Raw genomic sequence first — 21,122 nt, 5'->3', positions numbered from 1 at the left:
GTGTACATGGGTATGTGGGATGTGGCGGGTTCTATCTCTTTCCCTTTTGTTGTTTGGGTGATCTGTTTTTTTTTTTCTTTTTCCTTTTGTTTGAAGTTGCTCTTGAAGTTGGGGGGTATTGTTCTTGGGGTGTTACCGCGGTTGATTGTTAATAGAGTCAAGATGTTTATATTTTGTAAAAATTTCAATAAAAATTATTTTTAAAAAATAGTAAAGAACCAGTTGGTGCAAGAGAAAGAAGCGGAACTCAGTATGTGATGCCGAGGGCAGATGTCAGCACTCAGAGGGAAACTAAGCTACCAACAGAGAAAGGGGAAGAGGAGGCAGGCCGGCCCGGTGGGGAGAGGGGGCCACATGTAAAAATCTCTGTAAATAAGAAATTACTTTATTTGTAAATATCAGGTACACTTGAACTGTTACTCTGTAAAACCTGGAAAATACCAATAAAAGTATTTCTTAAAAATGTAAAGCACCGATTTCACAAATCACATTTATTCAAAATGCTGTAAAATAAAACATTAGTCACCGGATTTATTGAAGAATGTTATGGTTTTCAATACACAGTGCATCACAGAGCACGGAGTATTCAACTTTGCATCATGAGTCTGACTCAGAGGGGAGTGAATCTGTGGAATTCTTTACCGCAGAGAGCTGTAGAGGCCGGGTCGTTAGTATGTTCAAGGCTGAGAGAGACAGAGTTTTAATCAGTGAGGGAATCGAGGGTTATGGGGATAAAGTGGGAAAGTGGAGTTGAGGATTATCACATCAGAATAGGTGGCACAGTGATTAGCACTGCTGCCTCTCAGCTCCAGTGACCTGGGTTCGATTCTGACTTTGAGTCTGTGTGGAGTTTGCACTTTCTGCCCGTGTCTGCTTGGGTTTCCTCCAGGTGCTCTGGTTTCCTCCCACAGTCCAAAGACCTGCAGGTGGATTGGCCATGCTAAATTTCCCATATAGTGCATCTGCACAAAGATTAAACTTCAGCAAAGTTAGTCTCAGAAGAGAAACAATTTTAAAGTGTCACTGATGTCCCACTGGTGTTAATACAGATGTTTCCCATCTCGAACTCTGCCTTCTGTTGCAATATGAACTGTCAAATCCCAGGTCTTCAGGTCTCTTCGTGTCCCTTCAGGCTGGATTTCATTTTGCGTTTCTCCTTCTGTCCCAGCATGCGGTAGATCTTCTTGCGAGCTTCTTTTTGCCTCTTAATCTTATCCTCTTGCTGTTTGCGTTTCTGCGCCAGGAACACTTTGTGTTGTTGGTGTTCCTTCCTGTGCTGCTTCTTCACCTTGTAGGCGTTCACGGTGCTCAGAGCAGACAGCAGGGCCGAGATCTGAGGACCAAACAGAGAAACCAATATTATCTCGTATTCACAGTCCAACTCAAACATTGTGAACTTTGATGATTGCAATGAACTCAGCAAGTTGGTAGATTAGAAAACTACATAACTGACAATGTTTTTGATCTAATGGTACATTGAAGTACTAATTAAATACATTTTAAAATATTTCATATTTCACATTTCCATAAATCTTTGTAGCTAATGAAAAGTTAAAGATAATATTAGGCCATAGGAGCAGGAGTAGACCATTCGGCCCTTCGAGTCTGTTCCGCCATTCAATGAGATCATGACTGTTAGAACATCATAGAATCTCTGCACAGCAGAAGGATGCCATTCGGCCCATCAAGTAGGATGTGATTGTACTGGAGGGGGTGCAGAGGAGATTCACCAGAATGGTGCCCGGGATGGAACATTTCAGTTATGAAGAGAGGTTGGATAGGTTTGGGTTGTTTTCTCTGGAGCAGAGAAGACTGAGGGGTGACCTGATCGAGGTGGACAAGATTATGAGGGACATGGACAGGGTGGATAGAACAAAGAAAATTACAGCACAGGAACAGGCCCTTCGGCCCTCCCAGCCTGCGCCGATCCAGATCCTTTATCTAAACCTGTCTCCTATTTTCCAAGGTCTACTTCCCTCTGTTGCCGCCCATTCATATACCTGTCTAGATGCTTCTTAAATGATGCTATCGTGCCCGCCTCTACCACCTCCGCTGGTAAAGCGTTCCAGGCACCCACCACCCTCTGCGTAAAAAACTTTTCACGCACATCTCCCTTAAACTTTCCCCCTCTCACCTTGAAATCGTGACCCCTTGTAACTGACACCCCCACCCTTGGGAAAAGCTTGTTGCTATCCACCCTGTCCATACCTCTCATAATTTAGTAGACCTCAATCAGGTCCCCTCTCAACCTCCATCTTTCCAATGAAAACAATCCTAATCTACTCAACCTTTCTTCATAGGTAGCACCCTCCATACCAGGCAACATTCTGGTGAACCTCCTCTGCACCCTCTCCAAGGCATCCACATCCTTCTGGTGATGTGGCGACCAGAACTGCATGCAGTATTCCAAATGTGGCCAAACCAAAGTCCTATATAACTGTAACATGACCTGCCAACTCTTGTACTCAATACCCCGTCCGATGAAGGCAAGCATGCTGTATGCCTTCTTGACCACTCTATCCACCTGCGTTGCCACCTTCAGGGTACAATGGACCTGAACTCCCAGATCTCTCTGTACATCAATTTTCCCCAGGACCCTTCCATTGACCATATAGTCCACTCTTGAATTTGATCTTCCAAAATGCATCATCTCGCATCTGCCTGGATTGAACTCCATCTGCCATTTCTCTGCCCAACTCTCCAATCTATCTATACTTTGTTGTGTTCTCTGACAGTCCTCCTCGCTATCTGCAACACCAATCTTTGTATAATTTGCAAACTTGCTAATCAGACCACCTATACCTTCCTCCAGGTCATTTATGTAGATCACAAACAACAGTGGTCCGAGCACGGATCCCTGTGGAACACCACTAGTCACCCTTCTCCATTTTGAGACACCCTTCCACCACTACTCTCTGTCTCCTGTTGCCCAGCCAGTTCTTTATCCATCTAGCTAGTACACCCTGAACCCCATACGACTTCACTTTTTACATCAACCTGCCCATGTATATGGCATCTACAGCCCTTCCCTCATCAAATAACTTTGTCACTTCCTCAAAGAATTCTATTAGGTTTGTAAGGCATGACCTTCCCTGCACAAAACCATGCTGCCTATCACTAATAAGTCTATTTTCTTCCATATGTGAATAGATCCTATCCCTCAGTATCTTCTCCAACAGTTTGCCTACCACTGACATCAAGCTCACAGGCCTATAATTCCCTGGATTTTCCCTGCTACCCTTCTTAAACAAAGGGACAACATTAGCAATTCTCCAGTCCTCCGGGACCTCACCCATGCTCAAGGATGCTGTAAAGATATCTGTTAAGGCCCCAGCTATTTCGACCCTCGCTTCCCTCAGTAACCTGGGATAGATCCCATCCGGTCCCTGGGATAGATCCCATCCGGTCCTGGGGACTAGTCCACCTTAATGTCTTTTAGAATATCCAAAACTTCCCCCTTCCGTATGACAACTTGACCTAGAGTATTTAAACATCCATCCCTCCATCCATCCATCTGTCTTGTCCCTCACCTTTGTGAATATCGATGCAAAGTACTCATTAAGAATCTCACCCATTTCCTGAGTCCACGCATAAATTCCCTCTTTTGTCTTTGAGTGGGCCAATCCTTTCTCTAGTTACCCTCTTGCTCCTTACATATGAATAAAAGGCTTTGGGATTTTCCTTAACCCTGTTAGCCAAAGATATTTCATGACCCCTTTTAGCCCTCTTTATTGCGCGTTTGAGATTTGTCCTACTTTCCCGATATTCCTCCAAAGCTTCATCAGTTTTGATAGGGAGCAGCTGTTCCCCTCAGTTGAAGGGTCAGTTACATGGGGACACAAATTCAAGGTTGGGGAGGGGGGGGAAGTGAGGTTTAGGGGGGATTTGAGGAAAATCATTTTACCCAGAGGGTGGTGACAGTCTGGAACGCGCTGCCTGGGAGGGGGGTAGAGGCGGGTTGCCTCACATCCTTTAGAAAGTACCTGGATGAGCACTTGGCCCATCTTTTTTTTTTTTTTTTTATAAATTTAGAGTACCCAATTCATTTTTTTTTTTAAATTGAGGGGCAATTTAGCGTGGCCAATTCACCTACTCTGCACATCTTTCGGGTTGTGGGGGCGAAACCCACGCAAACACGGGGAGAATGTGCAAACTCCACACAGACAGTGACCCAGAGCCGGGATCGAACCTGGGACCTCGGCGCCGTGAGGCAACAGGGCTAACCCACTGCGCCACCGTGCTGCCCTTGCACTTGGCCCATCATAACATTCAAGGCTACGGGCCAAGTGCTGGTGAACGGGGTTAGGTGGGCAGGTCAGGGCCTTTCATGTGTCCGAAGGGCCTCTTCTGCACTGTAGTATTCTGTGATTCTGCACCGACCCATGGAATGAGCACCCTACCTAGTCCCAGACCCCGGCCCTATCCCCATAACCCCACCTAACCATTGACGCTAAGGGAAATTTAGCATGGCCAATCCACCTGCACGTCTTTGGACTCTGAGAGGAAACCAGAGCACCTGGAGGAAACCCAAGCAGACACGGGCAAAAAGTGCAAACTCCACACAGACTCAAAGTCAGAATCAAACCCAGGTCAATGGAGCTGAGAGGCAGCAGGGCTAATCACTGTGCCACCTATTCTGATGTGATAATTCTCAACTCCACTTTCCCACCTTACCCCCATAACCCTCGATTCCCTCACCGATTAAAACTCTGTCTCTCTCAGCCTTGAACATACTAACGACCCAGCCTCTACAGCTCTCTGCGGTAAAGAATTCCACAGATTCACTCCCCTCTGAGAGAGGAAATTCCTCTGCATCTCTGTCTGAAATGGGCGATTAGTAGGGAAGAGTCACACTTATCTGAGGATTGGGAGGATTTCAAAATTCACCAAAGGATGACCAATAATTTGACAACAAAAGAGAAAACAGGATGACAGCAAACCAGTTAGAACCTTAGACAGGTTGTTCCAAAAGTGAGAAGAGAATCATAGGACCCATTCAGCCCATCGAGTATACACCGACCCTCCAGAGTTTAGCAAATGTAAACAGGGGTTATTTGGAAGCAAAGATAGGGAATATTATTTTGATAAATGGTAGAGAATTGAAATGATTTATTTGTATCTGACTTCATGGTCAGTGACACAAATAAACTTTCTGCAAATAGTTGGGAACCAAGGGTCTGGTGTAAATGAGAAACAAAGAAATAGTACTGATGAAATTAATTATATGAAACCCCACCGGGTCTGATGGCTTCCACCCGAGGATTTTAAAGAGATGTAGATGTATCGGTTTTGAGCTACCAACATTTATGAGATTGAAAAGCAATCCCTGTGGGATTGGAAGCGAGAATACTGGGAGGCAGATTGCCCAGATCTGGGAGTCCAGAGAGAGGGATCACAGTCCCAGAACATGTGAAGGGGGTTCTCAGTAGCGAGTATTCCTCCATCACACAATATTATGACAGTTACACAGCTCTTCCTCGAGGCTTGTCCTTGTCTGGCTGGCGCACTGTGACTACAAGGCTAAAAAAAACCATTTTGTATTAAGAGGTCCCATCTCGTTGAGGAGACTTCCGACCAATCCACATCCAACAATCTGCTCTGAAAACTCTTCTCAATTTTGACAGCAGCAATAAATTCTACTGCAGCACACAAGTCAACCCAGAACATTCTAAAACAATCAAAAATTTTCAAAAGCAAACAAAAATTGCTGAAATTCCCAAGATCCAGGATTCGAATCTTTGCCAAAAACGGATCAGCTCTCCCGTGGTCCATATCCTGTGTGCCAGGTATAATTGAAATCTACTCATTAGCTTTTGAGATATATTCTTTAGATTAGCAAATTAACAAATGGGCTAAAAGAATACCGTTGCCCACCTACTGCCTGTGACCCTGGAGCTGTGAAGCAATTGTGCTATCCACAATTGGAGAAAATGAATTGGGCACTCTAAATTTATTGTTTTTAAAGTTTGCAGATGATCCAAAGATATGTAGAGGGACAGGTAGTATTGAGGAAGCAAGGGGGCTGCAGAAGGACTTTGGACAGGCTAGGAGAGTGGGCAAAGAAGTGACAGATGGAATAAAATGTGAAAAAGTGCGAGAAGGAGAAGTGGAGAAGGATGACTAGTGGTGTTCCACAGGGATCCGTGCTCGGACCACTGTTGTTTGCGATCTACATAAATGACCTGGAGGAAGGTATACGTGGTCTGATTAGCAAGTTTGCAGATGATACTAAGATTGGTGGAGTTGCAGATACCGAGGAGGACTGTTAGAGAATACAACAAAATATAGATAGATTGGAGAGTTGGGCAAAGAAATGGCAGATGGAGTTCAATCCAGGCAAATGCGAGGTGATGCATTTTGGAAGATCAAATTCAAGAGCGGACTATATGGTCAATGGAAGGGTCTTGGGGAAAATTGATGTACAGAGAGATCTGGGAGTTCAGGTCCATTGTACCCTGAAGGTGGCAACGCAGGTGGATAGAGTGGTCAAGAAGGCATACAGCATGCTTGCCTTCATCGGAAGGGGTATTGAGTACAAGAGTTGGCAGGTCATGTTACAGTTGTATAGGACTTTGGTTCGGCCACATTTGGAATACTGCGTGCAGTTCTGGTCGCCACATTACCAGAAGGATGTGGATGCTTTGGAGAGGGTGCAGAAGAGGTTCACCAGGATGTTGCCTGGTATGGAGTGTGCTAGCTATGAAGAAAGGTTGAGTAGATTAGGATTGTTTTCGTTGGAAAGACGGAGGTTGAGGGGGGACCTGATTGAGGTCTACAAAATTATGAGAGGTATGGACAGGGTGGATAGCAACAAGCTTTTCCCAAGAGTGGGGTGTCAGTTACAAGGGGTCATGATTTCAAGGTGAGAGGGGGAAAGTTTAAGGGAGATGTGCGTGGAACGTTTTTTTACGCAGAGGGTGGTGGGTGCCTGGAACGCTTTACCGGCGGAGGTGGTAGAGGCGGGCACAATAGCATCATTTAAGATGCATCTGGACAGGTATATGAATGGGCGGGAACAGAGGGAAGTAGACCTTGGAAAATAGGAGACAGGTTTAGATAAAGAATCTGGATCGGCGCAGGCTGGGAGAGTCGAAGGGCCTGTTCTTGTGCTGTAATTTTCTTTGTTACGCATTTTGGTCATAGAAGAATAGAGTCATATAGACTATTTTCTAAATGGGAAAAGGCTTCAGAAATCAGAAGCACAAAGGGACTTGGGAGTCCTTGTTCACGATTCTCTTAAGGTTAACGTGCAGGTTCAGTCAGCAGATAGGAAGGCAAATGCAATGTTAGCATTCATGTCGAGAGGGCTAGAATACAAGAGCAGGGTGTGATGTATTGTTGAGGCTGTATAAGTCCCCATTTGGAATTTTGTGAGCAGTTTTGGGCCCGTATCTAAGGAAGGATGTGCTGGCCTTGGAAAGGATCCAGAGGAGGTTCACAAGAATGATCCCTGGAATTAAGAACTTATCGTATGAGGAACATTTGAGGACTCTGGGTCTGTACTCATTGGGAAGGATGAGGGGGGATCTTATTGAAACTTACAGGATACTGCGAGGCCCGGATAGAGTGGATGTGGAGAGGATGTTTACACTGGTAGAATAAACTAGAACCAGAGGACACCACCTCAGACTACAAGGACGATCCTTTAAAACAGGGATGAGGAGGAATTTCTTCAGCCAGAGGGTGGTGAATCTATGGAACTCTTTGCCGCAGAAGGCTGTGGAGGCCAAATCACTGAGTGTCTTTCAGACAGAGATAGATAGGGGCTTGATTAATAAGGGGATCAGGGGTTATGGGGAGAAGTCAGGAGAATGGGGATGAGAAAAATATCAGCCATGATTGAATGGCGGAGCAGACTTGATGGGCTGAGTGGCCTAATTCTGCTCCTATATCTAATAAAGTATGAGGAGCAATGTTACTACTGGACAAACAGGTTTCACTGGAAGGAAGGTGTGTGCAGCCTTCCAACAGTGCAGATTTCAGGCTCCTCAGATTTAAAACAAAAAAAGCTCAAAAAATCCGCCAAGCAGTCTGGTTATTGTACTTATTCAGCAAGTGGAGAGTATTCCATCACATTCCTCAATTATGCCTTTGTAGATGGTGGACAGGCTTTGGTGGGGAGGTCAGGAGATGAGTTACTCACTGCAGGATTCCCAACCTCAGTAAAGATTATCTCGGAATCTTCCTCTAATGATGTAGATTATGGACAAGTCACCAAGTGAGGTTAATATTTTCTTAATTAACCACCAAACCGCTGAGCAGAGTTCTGACTTTGATGTGGAAAGTTGAAGCTTCTTCCCGTGAACAGGAAACAACGTTGTAGCCTGTTGTTCTTTCCCAGACTCCAGTGGCAGTCCGAAGCAGTGGGAACGGATACGGCACTAATCTCCAGTTGTAACTTTGCCTGATGTTTGCCCTCCGTGACTCAGACAGAAGGTCAATTCCAACATCTCAATTGCAGCTGTGACGTATCATCAGCTTCCTGTTGGTGGAGCTAAACTCGCCACATACACCAGCTAACGCCTCGCTTCAACACTCCCCAGCGATCAGACAGAAGGTGCAAATGCACAACAGGAGGGTTATATCCTTAAGATTTATCTTGCAGGTTATTCAAGGCTAACAGTCATGGACAGTCACTGGATTTTAGAACATGCTGCTACTGAGGGCGGTTACTTCAAATCCTGGCTGCTGTGCAATCCGATAAAAGATATCCGGTGTCTGACACACAAGCGTTACCTCCAAACGGCTGTCGCGTCGGACCTCAGTCTGGCATCTGCTCACACAGCGGACCCAGGACAGATGACAATCAGGTTTATTAATGCACGAATGTCGCGCATTGCCCTGGAAACACAGGCTGCAAATTTCTTCAGTTTCTGTACAATTACCTTTTTCTCATGGGAGCTTTTTATCACAGCCACTCGCTGCCGATCCAACGGTGCACCGACCAATTTCTCCTGATTTTTGGGCTTGCTCTTAAAGGGCAAGGCCCTCTGCAGCATCTTGGGGATGTAGAGGGGATTGAAGTGTTTCACTTGCCTGGCGATGGGCTGCAGGAAAATGTAGACAGTTAGAAATACAGCAAACACAGATCAAACAACCAGCTCAGGCCCAGTAACAAATCCAATACAACAGAACACGTTGATAGGTTAACGGTGATTGACTATCAGGAATTTGGTGCCTGAATTACTGATTCTAAGCCACGGACTTGAAATAAATCAAATCTAACTGAAATCCCACATTCATGATATCATTCCCAGAAGTCTCTTTGCATTCCCTCAAAAGCCTTGACATCTTTTGTAAAACGTATTGCCCAGTAACAGGTTCAATACTCCAACTGAGGCCTAGCCAGTGCTGTGTTACAGTTCAGAGTGGGGCCTAGCCAGTGCTGTGTTACTGTTCAGAGTGGGGCCTAGCCAGTGCTGTGTTACTGTTCAGAGTGGGGCCTAGCCAGTGCTGTGTTACTGTTCAGAGTGGGGCCTAGCCAGTGCTGTGTTACTGTTCAGAATGGGGCCTAGCCAGTGCTGTGTTACTGTTCAGAGTGAGGCCTAGCCAGTGCTGTGTTACTGTTCAGAGTGAGGCCTAGCCAGTGCGGTGTTACTGTTCAGAGTGGGGCCTAGCCAGTGCTGTGTTACTGTTCAGAGTGAGGCCTAGCCAGTGCGGTGTTACTGTTCAGAGTGGGGCCTAGCCAGTGCTGTGTTACTGTTCAGAGTGGGGCCCAGCCAGTGCGGTGTTACTGTTCAGAGTGGGGCCTAGCCAGTGCTGTGTTACTGTTCAGAGTGGGGCCTAGCCAGTGCTGTGTTACTGTTCAGAGTGGGGCCTAGCCAGTGCTGTGTTACTGTTCAGAGTGAGGCCCAGCCAGTGCTGTGTTACTGTTCAGAATGGGGCCTAGCCAGTGCGGTGTTACTGTTCAGAGTGAGGCCTAGCCAGTGCGGTGTTACTGTTCAGAGTGGGGCCCAGCCAGTGCTGTGTTACTGTTCACAATGGGGCCTAGCCAGTGCTGTGTTACTGTTCAGAGTGGGGCCTAGCCAGTGCTGTGTTACTGTTCAGAATGGGGCCTAGCCAGTGCTGTGTTACTGTTCAGAATGGGGCCTAGCCAGTGCGGTGTTACTGTTCAGAGTGGGGCCTAGCCAGTGCTGTGTTACTGTTCAGAGTGGGGCCTAGCCAGTGCTGTGTTACTGTTCAGAGTGGGGCCTAGCCAGTGCTGTGTTACTGTTCAGAGTGGGGCCTAGCCAGTGCTGTGTTACTGTTCAGAGTGAGGCCTAGCCAGTGCTGTGTTACTGTTCAGAGTGGGGCCTAGCCAGTGCGGTGTTACTGTTCAGAATGGGGCCTAGCCAGTGCGGTGTTACTGTTCAGAGTGAGGCCTAGCCAGTGCTGTGTTACAGTTCAGAGTGGGGCCTAGCCAGTGCTGTGTTACTGTTCAGAGTGGGGCCTAGCCAGTGCTGTGTTACTGTTCAGAGTGGGGCCTAGCCAGTGCTGTGTTACTGTTCAGAGTGGGGCCTAGCCAGTGCTGTGTTACTGTTCAGAATGGGGCCTAGCCAGTGCTGTGTTACTGTTCAGAGTGGGGCCCAGCCAGTGCTGTGTTACTGTTCAGAGTGAGGCCTAGCCAGTGCGGTGTTACTGTTCAGAGTGGGGCCTAGCCAGTGCTGTGTTACTGTTCAGAGTGAGGCCTAGCCAGTGCGGTGTTACTGTTCAGAGTGGGCCCTAGCCAGTGCTGTGTTACTGTTCAGAGTGGGGCCCAGCCAGTGCGGTGTTACTGTTCAGAGTGGGGCCTAGCCAGTGCTGTGTTACTGTTCAGAGTGGGGCCTAGCCAGTGCGGTGTTACTGTTCAGAGTGAGGCCTAGCCAGTGCTGTGTTACTGTTCAGAGTGGGGCCTAGCCAGTGCTGTGTTACTGTTCAGAGTGGGGCCTAGCCAGTGCTGTGTTACTGTTCAGAGTGAGGCCCAGCCAGTGCTGTGTTACTGTTCAGAATGGGGCCTAGCCAGTGCGGTGTTACTGTTCAGAGTGAGGCCTAGCCAGTGCGGTGTTACTGTTCAGAGTGGGGCCCAGCCAGTGCTGTGTTACTGTTCAGAGTGGGGCCTAGCCAGTGCTGTGTTACTGTTCAGAGCGGGGCCTAGCCAGTGCTGTGTTACTGTTCAGAGCGGGGCCTAGCCAGTGCGGTGTTACTGTTCAGAGTGGGGCCTAGCCAGTGATGTGTTACTGTTCAGAGTGGTGCCTAGCCAGTGCGGTGTTACTGTTCAGAGTGGGGCCTAGCCAGTGCGGTGTTACTGTTCAGAGTGGGGCCTAGCCAGTGCTGTGTTACTGTTCAGAGTGGGGCCTAGCCAGTGCGGTGTTACTGTTCAGAGTGAGGCCTAGCCAGTGCTGTGTTACTGTTCAGAGTGGGGCCTAGCCAGTGCGGTGTTACTGTTCAGAGTGAGGCCTAGCCAATGCTGTGTTACTGTTCAGAGTGGGGCCTAGCCAGTGCTGTGTTACTGTTCAGAATGGGGCCTAGCCAGTGCGGTGTTACTGTTCAGAGTGAGGCCTAGCCAGTGCGGTGTTACTGTTCAGAGTGGGGCCTAGCCAGTGTGGTGTTACTGTTCAGAGTGGGGCCTAGCCAGTGCGGTGTTACTGTTCAGAGTGGGGCCTAGCCAGTGCGGTGTTACTGTTCAGAGTGGGGCCTAGCCAGTGCTGTGTTACTGTTCAGAGTGGGGCCTAGCCAGTGCTGTGTTACTGTTCAGAGTGGGGCCTAGCCAGTGCTGTGTTACTGTTCAGAGTGAGGCCTAGCCAGTGCTGTGTTACTGTTCAGAGTGGGGCCTAGCCAGCGCTGTGTTACTGTTCAGAGTGGGGCCTAGCCAGTGCTGTGTTACTGTTCAGAGTGGGGCCTAGCCAGTGCGGTGTTACTGTTCAGAGTGAGGCCTAGCCAGTGCGGTGTTACTGTTCCGAGTGGGGCCTAGCCAGTGCTGTGTTACTGTTCAGAGTGGGGCCTAGCCAGTGCTGTGTTACTGTTCAGAGTGGGGCCCAGCCAGTGCTGTGTTACTGTTCAGAGTGAGGCCTAGCCAGTGCTGTGTTACTGTTCAGAGTGGGGCCTAGCCAGTGCTGTGTTACTGTTCAGAGTGGGGCCTAGCCAGTGCGGTGTTACTGTTCAGAGTGGGGCCTAGCCTAGTGCTGTGTTACTGTTCAGAGTGGGGCCTAGCCAGTGCTGTGTTACTGTTCAGAGTGATGCCTAGCCAGTGCGGTGTTTACTGTTCAGAGTGGGGCCTAGCCAGTGCTGTGTTACTGTTCAGACGTTGAGGCCTAGCCAAGGTGTGTTACTGTTCAGCGTGAGGCCTAGCCAGTGCTGTGTTACTGTTCAGAGTGGGGCCTAGCCAGTGCTGTGTTACTGTTCAGAGTGATGCCTACCCAGTGCGGTGTTACTGTTCAGAGTGGGGCCTAGCCAGTGCTGTGTTACTGTTCAGAGTGAGGCCTAGCCAGTGCGGTGTTAGTGTTCAGAGTGGGGCCTAGCCAGTGCTGTGTTACTGTTCAGAGTGGGGCCTAGCCAGTGCTGTGTTACTGTTCAGAGTGGGGCCTAGCCAGTGCTGTGTTACTGTTCAGAGTGGGGCCTAGCCAGTGCGGTGTTACTGTTCAGAGTGGGGCCTAGCCAGTGCTGTGTTACTGTTCAGAGTGGGGCCTAGCCAGTGCTGTGTTACTGTTCAGAGTGAGGCCTAGCCAGTGCTGTGTTACTGTTCAGAGTGAGGCCTAGCCAGTGCTGTGTTACTGTTCAGAGTGGGGCCTAGCCAGTGCTGTGTTACTGTTCAGAGTGAGGCCTAGCCAGTGCTGTGTTACTGTTCAGAGTGATACCTAGCCAGTGCTGTGTTACTGTTCAGAGTGGGGCCTAGCCAGTGCGGTGTTACTGTTCAGAGTGGGGCCTAGCCAGTGCTGTGTTACTGTTCAGCGTGAGGCCTAGCCAGTGCGGTGTTAGTGTTCAGAGTGGGGCCTAGCCAGTGCTGTGTTACTGTTCAGCGTGAGGCCTAGCCAGTACTGTGTTACTGTTCAGAATGGGGCCTAGCCAGTGCTGTGTTACTGTTCAGAGTGGGGCCTAGCCAGTGCTGTGTTACTGTTCAGAGTGGGGCCTAGCCAGTGCTGTGTTACTGTTCAGAGTGAGGCCTAGCCAGTGCTGTGTTACTGTTCAGAGTGGGGCCTAGTCAGTGCGGTGTTACTGTTCAGAGTGGGGCCTAGCCAGTGCTGTGTTACTGTTCAGAGTGGGGCCTAGCCAGTGCTGTGTTACTGTTCAGAATGGGGCCTAGCCAGTGCGGTGTTACTGTTCAGAGTGAGGCCTAGCCAGTGCGGTGTTACTGTTCAGAGTGGGGCCTAGCCAGTGCTGTGTTACTGTTCAGAGTGAGGCCTAGCCAGTGCGGTGTTACTGTTCAGAGTGAGGCCTAGCCAGTGCGGTGTTACTGTTCAGAGTGGGGCCTAGCCAGTGCTGTGTTACTGTTCAGAGTGAGGCCTAGCCAGTGCGGTGTTACTGTTCAGAGTGAGGCCTAGCCAGTGCGGTGTTAGTGTTCAGAGTTGCTTTCATTCATATTCTGAGACTACCAAATATCAGATTTCAGATAATACCACCCTCAAGAGGCCTGATTCCAATCTTCGTTACTCCTTTACTGGGAGCACCGATATGCACGCCAGGGCCCTGACTGGTGCCAGGGAAACAGTGCCACTGGCTCTGACTGATGCTAGAGGGGTAAACAGTGGCACTGGCTCTGACTGGTGCTAGAGGGGTAAACAGTGGCACTGGCTCTGACTGGTGCTAGAGGGGTAAACAGTGGCACTGGCTCTGACTGGTGCTAGAGGGGTAAACAGTGGCACTGGCTCTGACTGGTGCCAGGGAAACAGTGCCAATGGCTCTGACTGGTGCCAGGTTAACAGTGGCACTGGCTCTGACTGGTGCCAGGGAAACAGTGCATCGGACCCTGACTAGTACCAGGGTGTCAGAAGTGCTGTTGTCTTTCCCCAAGCCAAGTTCAACACTTGGTGTTGCTCCAGCCCTAACGTGCTTTCCTGTGTCTCTTTATGCTGCTCGTCCGACGTCAGTAATTCCAAACTCTGAACCTGTCCTGGTTTGCTGCCATCATTAGGAAGGTATTAATCTGCCATTACCTTGTACAAGGAATCCTTGGTTGGTTTATTCTTAATGCCCAAGTCATGTTTGAGCTGGCCAACCGTTCTCATTCCAGTCCAGCTGCCTCTCTCACTGCTTGGTCGGAGAAGCGATGTAACTGGGTTGTACAGCTTTGGCACGGAAACGGGAAACCACGTTCTCATGAAAACAATATCTGAGAATCAACAAAATAAGCAGATTAGCTTCACACTGGTTAACACATCGCAACATGACTCCAGCTGAATAAAGTCTTCCCCAGACCAATTAAAGCAGTTTTGTGTCATTTATTAAATTCAAACATTGCGTTACGATACGGTCGGACCCAGGGTCAGGGATCCCCCACGTGGGCATTATGGTAGGACCCAGGGTCAGGGATCCCCCACGTGGGCATTATGGTAGGACCCAGGTTCAGTGATCCCCCACATGGGCATTATGGTAGGATCCAGGTTCAGGGATCCCCCACGTGGGCATTATGGTAGGACCCAGGGTCAGGGATCCCCCACGTGGGCATTATGGTAGGACCCAGGTTCAGTGATCCCCCACATGGGCATTATGGTAGGATCCAGGTTCCGGGATCCCCCACGTGGGCATTATGGTAGGACCCAGGGTCACAGTGATCCCCCACGTGGCATTATGGTCAGACCCAGGGTCACAGTGATCCCCCACGTGGGCATTATGGTCGGACCCAGGGTCACAGTGATCCCCCACGTGGCATTATGGTCAGACCCAGGGTCACAGTGATCCCCCACGTGGCATTATGGTCGGACCCAGGGTCACAGTGATCCCCCACGTGGCATTATGGTCGGACCCAGGGTCACAGTGATCCCCCACGTGGCATTATGGTCAGACCCAGGGTCACAGTGATCCCCCACGTGGGCATTATGGTCAGACCCAGAGTCACAGTGATCCCCCACGTGGGCATTATGGTAGGACCCAGGTTCACAGTGATCCCCCACGTGGGCATTATGGTAGGACCCAGGTTCAGTGATCCCCCACGTGGGCATTATGGTAGGACCCAGGTTCAGTGATCCCCCACGTGGGCATTATGGTCAGACCCAGGGTCACAGTGATCCCCCACGTGGGCATTATGGTAGGACCCAGGTTCAGTGATCCCCCACGTGGGCATTATGGTAGGACCCAGGGTCACAGTGATCCCCCACGTGGGCATTATGGTAGGACCCAGGGTCACAGTGATCCCCCACGTGGGCATTATGGTAGGACCCAGGGTCACAGTGATCCCCCACGTGGGCATTATGGTAGGACCCAGGGTCACAGTGATGCCCCACGTGGGCAGAGACATAATTCCAACAACAGAGGGTAAAGTCTGGCTCTTGTCTAACGTCATCATTCGTAAAGCTGTGGTAGCAACAAACCAATTTCTACACTCTGCAAAATCCCAGAGTTTGTGGTGAGTTGAGGTGACACGGATGAAGCAAGGTTTCAGCATTGGTGCTCGAGGTTGGGTTGAAGCTCGTCATTTAGGAGGCATTGGGTAGGGTTTGGGGTGTGGAGGGGGTGGGAGAACCCCTCCCAGAGCAGAGAGACCTTGATGCCGAACTTGTGCCTGAAACAGGATGTGTTCCGACTGCTCCCGACCTTAACAGCCACAAAATTGTGGGGAACATACAAAAATTCATTATTAAATATAACCCTATTATTTAACAAACATTCAGTGAGCTCAGCGTCAACATCAAGACCTGAAGAAAATATATATATATATCTTCATCAGCAGAACTACTTAATAGATCATAGAATTTACTGCGCAGAAGGAAGCCATTCGGCCCATCGAGTCAGCACCGGCCCTTGGAAAGAGCACCCTACCTATGCCCACATCTCCACCCTATCCCCATAACCCAGTAACCCCAACTAACCTTTTTTGGACACAAAGGACAATTTATCATGGCCAATCCGCCTAACCTGCACATCTTTGGATTGTGGGAGGAAACCGGAGCACCCGGAGGAAACCCACGCAGACACGGGGAGAATGTGGAGACTCCGTACAGACTGTGACCCAAGCCGGGAACCGAACCTGGGACCCTGGAGCTGCGAAGCAACAGTGCTAACCACTGTGCTATCGTGCTGCCTGGTAAATTCAGTATTTAAAATGCTTTTCAAAATGAACAATTGCTGATCTGGTTCCAGGTCACATTCCATCTCCCAGACATTTCTGACAAGGTGGCTCCAGGGGGTCACATGCTGTCTTTTCTGAGCTATTTCAAAGTTAACAAAGGCTAACACCACAAACGTCTGGAATATAACACTCCTTGCAGAGCTTAAAAACTCGAGTCAAGCTAACGCGCCCAACAGAAGGTTAGTCTACTCTAGCCAAAATCAAACAAAGCCAACCCTTTGTAGATCCTAATCTGCAATAATGATGCTAATTGCCTGAACATTAACAATGGTTTCAACAAGAGGACCTTGTTAAACAACTCAGCACCACATGATTGAGATTTGGCCAGGCTTGGAGCTGACAGTGAGTCGCTGTTGGCCCTTCAAAGGAAACAGCAGTAGCAGGCCCGCAGCCTGTGCTGTCCACCATCAAAGCCAGAGGCAGCAGAAAGAACTCTGGCTCTCACCAAAAACACCAAACTGCTGGAACCTTGGATCTCGTCTCCCAAAACTAATACATTCTACTTTCCAGTTACTGATAGGTAGTGAGCGGGGAAATCAGGGCAGTTTAAATTGACACCCCTCTACTCTGTAACATTTTGGGGCCATTTCTTTAATCATTAGATTTAAAGGTACATCACTCACCACTCATCAACAGCTTGTCCTCAAAGGAGGCTCGGAACGCACCCTCTGGGGTGCGAAGTGCTTTTTTCAGCTGGCCACGAATCCCGCTCACACTTCGGATCGAAGCATTCTCGAATTTAGCAACTTCCAGCGCAGAATTAAACATTCCCTGTGTTCAGAGAAAACATTCATGCGGTCAGCCCAATAGCTCGTCACATCACTGATCAGCCCAGTCACTAACCCAATTATTCCCAAAGCCCTTCATCTGGCCACAGGAATAACTTCAAGGTGCTGAAGGGAATCTGATCCCAGCGGAATGATACAAACATCATCGAGGAAGAAGATAGCTCAGGTACGGACAAAACATATAGCCGCAGGAGGGAAACTAAATGCTTCCAAAGCTACATCACCGGGTAACTGAAGAAATTTGGAACAACATAAGACAGGGAAATGAGACTTGTGATAAATGTTGCAAACATAAAGGGCAGAGGAGAACTGACCAAGAAAAGATCTGCAGAGAAAGTGAGAGGGGGAAAATTAGTGAGGCAACATAACTCATAAATAATATTCAACGGGAGGGTTAATTTATGACTATAAATGACACCACCTTCTGCAGACAGCAGACATGGCCGAGCTGGTAAACGATCCTTTACTTCAGTTTTCACTGAATAAGAGAATGCTGTCGTCACAGGAGAGAAAGGGGAGAAGACATTAGATAGAGTGGGAAAATAAAGATTGCAAATGTGAACGTGAAGTGGAGCAGGAGGAAGGCCTCAGCCCCTCGAGCCTCTCAATAAGATCATTGGCTGATTTGATCTTAACTTCAACACATTCTCACCGACCCCCAATAACCTTCCACCCCCTCGATAATCAACAATCTATCTACTTCTGCCTTAAAGATATTCACACTGTTTATTTTTAAACAGTGATGCCAACAGCATACCCTCCACATCCACCCTGCCAATACCCCGCAAAATCTTTATCTTTCAATCAACTTGTCTCTTACTCTCTAAACTCAGATTCACAGAATCCTTACAGTGCAGAAGGCCATTCAGCCCACCGAGTCTGCTCTGGCACTCTGAAAGAGCATTGTACCCAATCCCACTCTCTGCTTTATCCTCGTAACCATAGACCCGTGGGATAGTTACAGCACAGGAGGAGGATATTCAGCCCATCGGGCGGAATTCTCCGCTCCCGCAATAAATCAGGAAGGCCGTCGTGAACTCGGCTGAGTTTCACGACGGCCTCGGAGCCGCTCCTCTCACCTTATTCACCCCCACCCGGGGAGGCTAGGAGCGGTGCTCCGTAACTCGGAATGGTGCGACGGCGGCGCCTAAGTGACGTCAGGGCAATTTATCATGGCCAATTTGGGGGCACCAAGGTAGCACAAGTGGATAGGTGGGTTGGCTATGATAAATTGCCCTTAGTGACCAAAAATAAAGGTTAGATGGGGTTATTGGGTTACAGGGATAGGGTGGAAGTGAGGGCTTAAGTGGGTTGGTGCAGACTCGATGGGCCGAATGGCCTCCTTCTGCACTGTATGTTCTATGTTCAAATCCATCTAACCTGCATGTCTATGGACTGTGGGAGGAAACCGGAGCACCCGGAGGGAACCCACGCACACACGGGGAGAACATGCAGACTCCACACAGACAGTGACCCAGCGGGGAATCGAACCTGGGACCCTGGAGCTGTGAAGCAATTGTGCTAACCACTATGCTACCGTACTACTTGTGCTATTGTGCTGCCCTGATTCTAGAATTCTCCACTTATCTCTTTCCCTCAGAATTTTGTTCACCTCAATCAAGTCACCCCTCAGCCTTTTTTGTTCCAATAAAAATAACCCCACCTATCCAATCTCTCCCCGTAGCTACACTTTTCCACCCCTGGCAACATTCTTGTAAACCTCCTCTGCCCTCTCTCCAGAGCAATAACGTCCTTCCTGTAATGTGGTGACCAGAACTGCCCACACTACTCCAGCTGTGGCCTCACCAGTGTTTGATGGCAACATTATATCCTCACTTTTACATTCTATCCCTAGCCAATGAAGGAGAGCATTCCATTTGCTTTCTTCACAACCTTAGAGTCAGAAGAGGTCCACAGCACAGGAAAGACCCTTCAGCCCATCGTGCCTGCACTGGTCAAAAACAACCACCAAACTATTCTAATCCTACTTTCCAGCACTTGGCCACTAGCCTTGTCTACCTCGGCATCACAAGTGTACATCTAAATACTACAGAAATATTACGAGGGTCTCTGCCTCCACCACCCTTTCCGGCAGCGTGTTCCAGAGCAACTTTCTGCACTGTGAGTAGCTGCTTGGCTAAACGGGAGTCCATTCACAGTTTGGTGAAAGCAGGTAGTTGGGTGAAACTTGGAGACGGTGCAACTAAAAAGACGAAGTGCGGAGCTCAGTCTCAGTCCGGGCAGGAGCGGAGCTCAGTCTCAGTCCCGGCAGGAGCGGAGCTCAGTCTCAGTCCGGGCAGGAGCAGAGCTCAGTCTCAGTCAGGGCAGGAGCGGAGCTCAGTCTCAGTCCCGGCAGGAGCGGAGCTCAGTCTCAGTCCCGGCAGGAGCCGAGCTCAGTCTCCGCCCGGGCAGGAGCGGAGCTCAGTCTGAGTCCCGGCAGGAGCGGAGCTCAGTCTCAGTCAGGGCAGGAGCGGAGCTCAGTCTCAGTCCCGGCAGGAGCGGAGCTCAGTCTCAGTCCCGGCAGGAGCGGAGCTCAGTCTCAGTCCCGGCAGGAGCGGAGCTCAGTCCGGGCAGGAGCGCAGCTCAGTCTCGGTCCCGGCGGGAGCGGAGCTCAGTCTCGGTCCCGGCGGGAGCGGAGCTCAGTCCCGGTCCCGGCGGGAGCGGAGCTCAGTCCCGGTCCCGGCGGGAGCGGAGCTCAGTCCCGGTCCCGGCGGGAGCGGAGCTCAGTCCCGGCGGGAGCGGAGCTCAGTCCCGGTCCCGGCGGGAGCGGAGCTCAGTCCCGGTCCCGGCGGGAGCGGAGCTCAGTCCCGGTCCCGGCGGGAGCGGAGCTCAGTCCCGGTCCCGGCGGGAGCGGAGCTCAGTCCCGGTCCCGGCGGGAGCGGAGCTCAGTCCCGGTCCCGGCGGGAGCGGAGCTCAGTCTCAGTCCCGGCGGGAGCGGAGCTCAGTCTCAGTCCCGGCGGGAGCGGAGCTCAGTCTCAGTCCCGGCGGGAGCGGAGCTCAGTCTGAGTCCCGGCGGGAGCGGAGCTCAGTCCTCGGTCCCGGCAGGAGCGGAGCTCAGTCTCAGTCTCAGTCCGGGCAGGAGCGGAGCTCAGTCCCGGTCCCGGCGGGAGCGGAGCTCAGTCCCGGTCCCGGCGGGAGCGGAGCTCAGTCCCGGTCCCGGCGGGAGCGGAGCTCAGTCTCAGTCAGGGCAGGAGCGGAGCTCAGTCTCAGTCCCGGCAGGAGCGGAGCTCAGTCTCAGTCCCGGCAGGAGCCGAGCTCAGTCTCCGCCCGGGCAGGAGCGGAGCTCAGTCTGAGTCCCGGCAGGAGCGGAGCTCAGTCTCAGTCAGGGCAGGAGCGGAGCTCAGTCTCAGTCCCGGCAGGAGCGGAGCTCAGTCTCAGTCCCGGCAGGAGCGGAGCTCAGTCTCAGTCCCGGCAGGAGCGGAGCTCAGTCCGGGCAGGAGCGCAGCTCAGTCTCGGTCCCGGCGGGAGCGGAGCTCAGTCTCGGTCCCGGCGGGAGCGGAGCTCAGTCCCGGTCCCGGCGGGAGCGGAGCTCAGTCCCGGTCCCGGCGGGAGCGGAGCTCAGTCCCGGTCCCGGCGGGAGCGGAGCTCAGTCCCGGCGGGAGCGGAGCTCAGTCCCGGTCCCGGCGGGAGCGGAGCTCAGTCCCGGTCCCGGCGGGAGCGGAGCTCAGTCCCGGTCCCGGCGGGGAGCGGAGCTCAGTCCCGGTCCCGGCGGGAGCGGAGCTCAGTCCCGGTCCCGGCGGGAGCGGAGCTCAGTCCCGGTCCCGGCGGGAGCGGAGCTCAGTCTCAGTCCCGGCAGGAGCGGAGCTCAGTCTCAGTCCCGGCAGGAGCGGAGCTCAGTCTCAGTCCCGGCAGGAGCGGAGCTCAGTCCGGGCAGGAGCGCAGCTCAGTCTCGGTCCCGGCGGGAGCGGAGCTCAGTCTCGGTCCCGGCGGGAGCGGAGCTCAGTCCCGGTCCCGGCGGGAGCGGAGCTCAGTCCCGGTCCCGGCGGGAGCGGAGCTCAGTCCCGGTCCCGGCGGGAGCGGAGCTCAGTCCCGGCGGGAGCGGAGCTCAGTCCCGGTCCCGGCGGGAGCGGAGCTCAGTCCCGGTCCCGCCGGGA

At 51.0% G+C, this 21,122-nt stretch overlaps 1 protein-coding gene across 1 annotated transcript in view; it reads right to left on the bottom strand.

The window, feature by feature from the left end:
• Window positions 1-363: 363 nt before the first annotated feature.
• Window positions 364-21,122, bottom strand: part of bms1 (BMS1 ribosome biogenesis factor) — a 122,426-nt gene continuing 101,667 nt past the window's right edge. The window contains exons 20-23 of the mRNA XM_038782908.1: window positions 16,864-17,011; window positions 14,109-14,284; window positions 8,886-9,047; window positions 364-1,333 (exon numbers count right to left, since the gene is read on the bottom strand). Coding sequence (XP_038638836.1) covers window positions 1,109-1,333; window positions 8,886-9,047; window positions 14,109-14,284; window positions 16,864-17,011 — 711 coding nt within the window. The 3' untranslated portion in view covers window positions 364-1,108. The remainder of the gene's footprint in view (window positions 1,334-8,885; window positions 9,048-14,108; window positions 14,285-16,863; window positions 17,012-21,122) is intronic.

Source organism: Scyliorhinus canicula, chromosome 22, assembly GCF_902713615.1.
Source record: "Scyliorhinus canicula chromosome 22, sScyCan1.1, whole genome shotgun sequence".
Classification (NCBI taxonomy): Eukaryota; Metazoa; Chordata; class Chondrichthyes; order Carcharhiniformes; family Scyliorhinidae; genus Scyliorhinus; species Scyliorhinus canicula.
This window is presented reverse-complemented; position numbering and strand designations above follow the sequence as displayed.